The sequence below is a fragment of the Nicotiana tabacum genome, chromosome 21 (assembly GCF_000715075.1).
Source record: "Nicotiana tabacum cultivar K326 chromosome 21, ASM71507v2, whole genome shotgun sequence".
Lineage (NCBI taxonomy): Eukaryota > Viridiplantae > Streptophyta > Magnoliopsida > Solanales > Solanaceae > Nicotiana > Nicotiana tabacum.
Window position 1 is genome coordinate 93,674,325 of NC_134100.1, and position 8,584 is coordinate 93,682,908.

General features: G+C 36.5%; 1 protein-coding gene across 2 annotated transcripts; it reads right to left on the reverse strand.

The window, feature by feature from the left end:
• Positions 1 to 237: 237 nt before the first annotated feature.
• Positions 238 to 7,722, reverse strand: LOC107793652 (fe-S cluster assembly factor HCF101, chloroplastic). 2 transcript variants are annotated; one of them, XM_016616046.2, is made up of 16 exons: positions 7,475 to 7,722; positions 7,264 to 7,386; positions 6,022 to 6,149; positions 5,892 to 5,942; positions 5,291 to 5,446; positions 4,800 to 4,943; positions 4,587 to 4,729; positions 3,963 to 4,032; positions 3,769 to 3,864; positions 3,543 to 3,632; positions 3,117 to 3,170; positions 2,575 to 2,698; positions 2,200 to 2,324; positions 1,865 to 1,987; positions 1,221 to 1,289; positions 238 to 587 (listed from the first exon to the last, which is right to left on the reverse strand). In XM_016616046.2, the coding sequence occupies exons 1-15, from the start codon at positions 7,545 to 7,547 to the stop codon at positions 1,221 to 1,223; spliced, it is 1,569 nt and encodes a 522-aa protein (XP_016471532.1). In that variant the 5' UTR covers positions 7,548 to 7,722; the 3' UTR covers positions 238 to 587. The 2 variants fall into 2 exon arrangements, with proteins under 2 accessions (XP_016471532.1, XP_016471531.1); XM_016616045.2 differs by having other exon boundaries at positions 6,022 to 6,164; positions 7,475 to 7,712.
• Positions 7,723 to 8,584: the final 862 nt, after the last annotated feature.

The following is an 8,584-nucleotide window of genomic DNA, read 5'->3' on the forward strand; positions in this document are numbered from 1 at the left end:
AGATGATGGCGCAGGAGGTGACAAATGTATAACAATTCAAGATATTACTTTATTTTTCTGGTTAATGTAATTTAACCAGAAATTCTGGTTATGTACAATTACGATGTAAAGTGTTTAATGTAATTTAACCAATTATAACAAGATATTACTTTATTTTTCTGGTTACTATAAGAGACTTGATAGGTAAAATTACATTTCGTAGGTCAATTTAACCGAATAGTATAAAATTTTACATTGTGAACATAAACTCAACGTATGTATCTTCACAATTTTAAGGTTTGATTACATCCCCAATTCACTTTATCTCCTTTTGTTGACCAATCAAGGTACAAGCACTGGAGCATGCTGTACAACAATGATGACAGATAGATTGTTGTGACAAAATGATTCACACTAGTGAAGATTGCTATAAAAATAATATATTGAACAAATGGTAGTGGAGATTACTATCTACAGAAAGTCAAAAATGAAACATCACTGAGATCCTTGTAGCTCCAGCTAGCAACTTTCTTGTGACTTTAGGTAGAGGAGCAAAGCAAAAATCTTCCCACTGTATTTATATCTGATTTTGGACTTCTAATTCATCCCTAGAAATAAAACATGAAAGTTTGAGTCATGTAAACAATTTAAAAGGGCAGCCCGGTGCACATGACATCCCACGTTCACGCAGGATCCGGGGAAGAGGTCGCACCCCTAAGGGTGTGATGTAGACAGCCTACCTTAATGCACCATTAATGGCTGCTTTCACGACTCGATTCCCTGATCTATAGGTCACACGGAGACAACTTTACCGTTGCTCCAAGACTCCTCTTTAGTCACGTGAAGATTTATGCCACTAATTAGGCTAACTAAGTAAAAAAGAAAAAAATTGATAATGCATATAAGCCAGGCCCTCAGGTGGATGGAGTTTTTCAACACAGGGTTTAACTACAACAAACTCAGTAGATTTCCACAAGTGGGGTCTAGAGAGGGTAAGATGTATGCGGCCTTACCCCTACCCTGGAGGGCAGAGAGGTTGTTTCCGATAGACCTCGAACACAGGGTTCAACTGAACTAGTATATTCGATGCCAAACATAGATATATATGTGAAAAACTCTTGAAGTGTTTTACCATATACTAGTTCTGAACCCGTAATTTCAGAAGTACAATGAGTTCAGTTCAAAGAAATTTAAAGGTTAAACCCATTAAATTTAAATCTTAGATGCGACTTTGTCATTACCTATGCAGGAGTAAGTTGAGGAACTTCAACCAAGCGCTCCATCATTTGCAGCTGGTCATAAGGAGCTATCTGCAACACAAAAATAAAACCAAAAAATCTACTTCAATCTGCTATATATAGGCCAACTGAAGCGTGTATTTCATAAATAAGAATTGGCGACTTTCTTTGTTGTGTTTCATAATGGAGGATAGTCCTGAAAAAAGTATGCATCAAAAAGATCTAAGGAAAACTTGGCTCTAGCTTACTAATTAACCAGAGAGTTTGAACAACATAGATTAGCGCGATCTTTAATCTTGGCTCCACTTTACAACAGTCCTAAAATACTGACTTCCACTTTATTTGACTTGTATAAACCAAATCAGTAAACAACAACAACAACAACAACATACCCTCTCAATTGTGGGGTCTGGGGAGGGTAGTGTGTACGTAGACCTTACCCCTATCTTGTGAAGGTAGAAAGGTTGTTTCCGATAGACATAAACCAAATAAGTCCAAATAGTTAATTGGTCATGCTTTTTACAGCATGTTTTCATTGTAGAAGTTTTTAAATACACTCATACTTGTTAGGTTTCCTATAGATAGAAGAAGCAACTTAGATGAGAGCGACGAATGATCAAGTGGTGAAAATAAGTGTGTCAAAAGACCTGGTTAAATCCATCTGGCCATGTTATTTCCACAGCGTAGTTTCCTAATGGCCGAATCTCTTCAGGTTCAATGTCGTCTAGGATATCAGAATATTGCAGTTTCTGTTCACCCGTCCACTCATCCTGAACCAAAGACATTGAAGAGAAAAAAAAGTCAAAATGTTAACGACATGAAATATTTTGTATTAAATCAGTAGAACAAGAAGAGTATTAGTCCAAGAAAAAGCATGGCGGACAGCAATGATATTGATATAAATGTCTTAGCATGTCATTAATCGTGCAGTGCAACACATCTGGAAAGCTGGAAAAGTAACTTAAAAGACTTGAATGCATACCACACTTTGCGCAGATCGATCATTTCTTCTTACAGTTGCAGGGTGCAAATAAAACTCTTCATCGGAATCAGGTACTTTGACCTTGATCGCCTTGATAGATCTATCATAACTCACTGCAGTTGATACTGTAACAAAATAAACAACCAACAAAACAAAAAAGAGACAATCAGTAACCATTATATCTAGTTCAAGCAAAGTACTGACAATAGATTTTAAAAATATTCGCAAATATATTCCCACTAGAATGAAGCTTGTATCGCATGAATAATTAGCAGGAATTCTTGAATAGAACTGAAATCTTTTTTTTTTTCTTTCCAATGAATTTGGCTTGAATAAGTAATTGAAAAGAGAAATAAACAAATAAATAAAACGTACCTTGTTGACGAATCTTGGCACACTGTTGTACTACGCACACGCCTAACTCTTGGAACGTTCTGGAAACTTCACCTTGAGGATCAGCTACCACTTCAGGCATTCCACTATCTCCAGAAGCAGATAGCTTTACAATTTAACACAAAGTTGGCGTATTTTTCAGAAATTCCGAAGTGACAATTTACAACTATACACGTACTTATTAAAGTTCAGTCCCGAGCAGTATCAATTCATAGTCAAACTCGTTTGAATTGGTTATCTCCACTAGTCAGGTGAAAGAATGATTTGAAGAAGAATAGGTCGTAATTCAGAAGAGAGAATCTTAGTTGTATTTAAAACCAGACCGATGAAGTGAATCTATGAAAGATGACATTCACTATTTTAAGGGAAAGGATAATGCAGGAATTCTGACTCATTGACAGAGAAATCTAAATGGAAGTCTTCAGTAGTTCAAATGTTTACAATATTTAGTGCGGACCTAAGTGATGTAAATGTGAATTTTCAAATATTTGAACCAGTTTAGAGTTTTAAATGTTGCAACTTACAGTTGGTTGGATAGGGAGATCAAATAGATGGGGGATTCCGAACTGCTGGACAACCTGCAGAGATACAGATGAAATTTATATAAACATACTCTTCAACGATGAATTGCATGTTTTAATGATCATGTCTCAATAACGATCCCAAACAAAATTGATCTCACGACACTGAAGATTCTGCAAGCAGACTTGGATTAGAGGATTGTATTAAAATTTCAGATTTGGTGTTTGAATCTCCACGGTTAGGTTGGTTAGTATGCATTGAGAATAATATATCTAGACCAAATCCATCCGCTCGAGTATCTGTGTGAATTGAGGGCAATGTCCTAACATTCCAAAAAATCTGAATTACTCAAACAAAGGAAAGCGAAAATTGCTAAACTTTGAGAAAGGAGAAAAAAACATCAATTGGACCTAAGAGCAACGGCAAACCTGAGACCCTGAACCCCTGCCGAAGGGGTAGTAACGTTTTCCATCAGCATCGAAGTGGCACATGTTCTCAACTACGGCAACGCAAGGAACCTGTACATTCAAGTGTGAAATGTACAATAAAAAACAGCAACTCATCTTTTCAGCTCGATAAAGAGAATTTACATTCTAATCACAGTGAGAGAGAAAAAAACATTGCAGATAACACGGCAACACAAGGAACCTGTACCTTAAGCTTTGAGAACATGCGGACACCCTTTGCTACATCTATAAATGCTAGCTTTTGAGGTGTAGTAACAATAACTGCAGCAGTCAAAGGAACAACCTAACAGTTGAAACAGCCAAAGAAGGATATATAAGATGAAATGCTACCACGAACTCTCACAAACATGCACACATTAGTTGTACGGTCAATAAGCAAACCTGACATAAAGTAAGTTGAATGTCACCAGTTCCAGGGGGCATGTCAATAACAAGGTAGTCCAATTCTCCCCTGCATATTTGCTCACATTTAGGACAATAAAGTAATTAAAGATCACCAGATTTAAAGCATAGCCATCTTTCTCAAAAGAACCATATGCAGTAATCCTCCAAAACAAACTTCTAAGACTACATGCAAATCTACTTAAATAAGCTTTAATCCTTTTTTTCGGGCCAGCTTGAGCGCACCTCGACTAATTCCACGGGATAAAGCTTTAATCTTACAACAACACATTAATGCAGTAGGTACTAGTTGGCTTTTTCAAAATAGTAGCCATACTATTTGGAAGCTGATGGCTTAATCTTGATAAAGGCTAATATAGTATATAGTAATAGTCAATAAGCTGCTTAAAATTCCAGGTTACAATCTAAAAAAGATTGCATTACAGGTTGAAACATGATATGTAGAGTGAAAAGTGTAACAAAAAATTCTTTTTAACGTTTCTCCGGAATACGAAATTTCAATAGATTTCGAAGCATTTCTCCGGTATAGAAATTTCAAAGAAATGTCTTAAGTTAATTGGTTGATGGTTCTTGACTTCTCTTCAGATGCAAAGCATGTCATACCATTCTGTAGTAGTCAAAAGTTGGTTGATGACCCCAGACACCATAGGACCTCGCATAATTGCACGCCCTTGCCCAGCAAATCCAAAAGATACCAACTTAACACCCATGTATTCAGTTGGAATAATGGTTCTTTTCTCTGCATTCTACAAAAAAATCTTTCAGCGGTTATATGCAGTAGAGAAAACTTCGTTCAGTCCACAAAATGAAAATTACCATTTCAAGTATCCGGTTTTCTGGGGACACCATTGTTGGCAAACTAGGACCATATACGTCTGCATCAAATATACCAACTCTAGCTCCCATATCAGCCAAAGTGTAAGCGAGGTTGACCGCTACAGTTGATTTACCTACCCCTCCCTGTGGTTTATAGAGGTTAACATCAATAAAGGAAAGAGGACACATAAGATTAATTGCATATGCTAAGCTGATCAAAGCAAAATGATTGAGGGTTTGGAGAAACACAAAATATGAAAAGCAATAATATTGAGACATGCTCAAGCGATAAAGCACCGAATAACAAACTAAATGCTGCATAACAACAAATCTTACAATGTTGCTTTTAGATGAAGGCTATAGTCCTTCTCCTCTCAATCTTTATTTTTTATTTTCTCTCGGGGGATGGGAATTGATCTTTGATACTTACTACAAGAAATGTTTTAACGGGTTAAAAAGCACGGAAGCAGAAAGACTGTGGAATTCTTCACCTTGCAACTGGAAACAGCAATTATATTGGAGATTGTTTGTAGCCCGGCGGGAAGCTGTCCGGCATACATAGGTTTTGCTGGTTGGGCTGACATTGTCACATTGACCTTTTTAACCCAAGGAAGTGCAGCAACCACCTCGTTCGCCTTCTGCTCAAACTGTTGGAAAATTGAATATCAGATTTCTAGTCTAATCATAGTTATATGAATCACAAATCCGCACCCACAGGCAGTGGCGAAGCCACATATATTCGAGGGGCATCAACTGACACCCCTTTGTCGGAAAAAATACGCTGCATAGCTAGGTAAAAGTTTCTTTTAGTGTACATATATTTCATATTGACACCCCTTGGCTTCTTCGTGGGTTTACTTCTTTATATTTTGACCTCTTTAGTGAAAATCGTGGCTCCCCCACTGCTCACATGATGACTGAAAAATAAATTATTAGTGAAATAACAAGAACGTGTTTGCTCTTGATCTTGTGTATCCTAGTATATACTGATAAGCTAATTTGCGGTGAAAAGGAAAAGTAAAAAAAATAAATTATGTACCACTTGATACACATCAATTCTTGATGAAATAGTGGTAGTTGTGTTTCATTTACCATGTCCTTGATCGGACATGCTGGTGTTGTAAGCTCTAACCGGAATGACACCTGAAATTCCAACAGATTGAATAAGGAAAATAATTCACACATATATGTTATGAATGTGAGAAAATAGTTTGTACAAGACCTCTCCTAAACCCTCATCAACCAAGAGGTCCTTCACAAATCCACAGGAGACGATGTCAGTCCCAAAATCAGGATCGATAATCTGGGATAGGGCTTTAAGTACTTCAGACTCAGCTGTTTGACCTGACACTGTAGAAGCACAAGCTGCAAGTTACTGAATATGTTAGTATAAGAGTAATGATCTCGAACAGCGGCAGTGTAGGACGAAAAAAATATTACCATATGTTGGAAGGGAGGAAGTTAAAAGAATAAGAGTTTAAGCCCAATAGAATTTGCATAGCATCAGAAACCAAGAACCAGTCAGGCATTATGAGAAGTCCTGGATTAAATATTCCCTTGCTTCCTGTTTTAGTGACCCTATCATTTTTAGTCATTTCTAAAAAGAATGACCTCTTTCTAAATTTAGAAACAATTTAACTTAAAACTTTCCATTTTACCATTAAATGAGAAGCTACACAAATATTATGGCACGTTTAAAGCTTCAAAAGTCTTATAGTCAGAGGTGGAGCCAGGATTTCAATCGGATTTCAATCTTATGGGTTCTAAATTTTAGAACGACGATTTCAAGTGTTAGTGACTTGGATCTAAATTTTATATTTGTACATATTTAATAAATTTTAAACATCAAATACATTGTTTAAGAAAAGCTACTGGGTTCGGCCGAACCCGTAGCTTGGCTTGTGCGTCCTCCCCTACTTATAGTCACACAAATGTTTTGGCATGTTTAAAACTACAAGTTTCAAAAATTCAATTCTTTCTTATAATCTACGGACGAGTATTTTATGTACACAAAAAGAACAAATTAGACTTGGTGAAGCAAACATGTGGAGACATTCAATTCAGACAGTGCCCCAAAGAAGACTTAACAAAAGCTAGGGCAGCCCGGTGTACTAAGCTCTCACTATGCGCGGGGTCGGGGAAGGGCCAGACCACAAGGGTCTATTGTACGCAGTCTTACCCTGCATTTTTGCAAGAGGTTGTTTCCACGGCTTGAAACCGTGACCTCCTGGTCACATGGCATCAACTTTACCAGTTACGCCAAGACTCCCCTTCAACAAAAAAAAAAAACACTTTGACACTTTGACAAAAACTAAGTAGCAGAAAACAAGCATACAGCACAACTAGAAGAACAAAAAGACAAAACTACACAAATTCTAGTGCAACACTTTGACAAATTCTACAAATTGGGCATTTTATAAGACGAAGGTTCCAGGTTTTCAGTTGAAGAAGGGATCAAAATTACCTCCATTTGAAGCAACCTTAGCTGTAAATGAGCTCAAATTTGAATAAGTATACGAAACGTTCAAGTTCCTAACATGTCTTTGAGACAAAAGGCAAGAACCAGACTTCTCAGCTACATATAATCCTGTAAAGAGCAAAGCACAAAAGTTCAGCAAAACCAAATTCAGGACCCAAACACAACTGGATGAATATTACAAATTACTGCACAATACCTGCTTTGGGTTGTGATGTAAATTGATGAAAAGTGAGAGTAGAAGAAGATGGAGCTTGAAAAATCTGTGTCATTCTTTAGTTGGGTTAATGTGTGTTTTCTTTCTGTTCTGTGGGAATTGAGGTGGAGTTGAGAGTTCGAGTGAAGGGAGCATTTTGAGCCTCAAGTTTTAGTGTCACGTCAAATGATCGTTAGGAATCTAATCGCTTTATCTTAGCCACAACTGACACAACTGATCCAAACTGCCATATATAGCAAGGGAGGTTTTTTATTTATTTTTTAAAGATCTCTTGATTTTTTTTTTTTTTTTTTTTTAAAGATCTCTTGAACTAGAAATAGTATAATACATGTATAATTTATGTATAACTTTGTATAATCAATATACAATCTATGTATAATAATAATGATCTTATCCGGCTCAAATTAGGCAATTTTTTTTATTGTATATTCTGGTATATGAATTTTTTTAAAGTTGTTTATCCGTAAAACAGTACAGTTGAATATGTAGCGTGGTTTATAGACAAGCGAATAGATTTGATCCAAAGATGATATAGAAATAGAACAAAAATTAGATTAACGACTAAAATTAAATGAGATAACAAGCCTGATTCTGAACTCGATCTTTCCGAAAGCAAAAGGAAAAGCAATGATAAAACTGTTTGGATTGAGCGTAAAGTAGTAGATTAAAGCTTTTATGTGTAGAATGTTTCATGTCCTACAATGGTTGTTAATCCTGCTATTTATAGATATTTAGGAAGACAAGATTCTAAAATCAAGATCCTCTTAAATGAGAATAAAAACGTCATTAATGGGTGCATAACGACTGGATTTGAATGCAGATACTCTCTGTAACGGCTGCTCATTAAATCCTATCTGATGTCAAACCTTTGAATCTTTATCCTCAGTTATGCTTCCTTCGGATCCATCCCATACCGGTTACACACTTTGTACCCGGTGCTAATTATTTGCTGACTCATCTTTTACCACGATGCATTGCACAATCTATAAATCTGTACCATGGCAAGTAAGCTCGCTGCAAAAATTATCTACAACCTTCTCAACATAATAGCTTGACTTTGGTATTTCAAAGATACTCCTACCCTTCACAAAT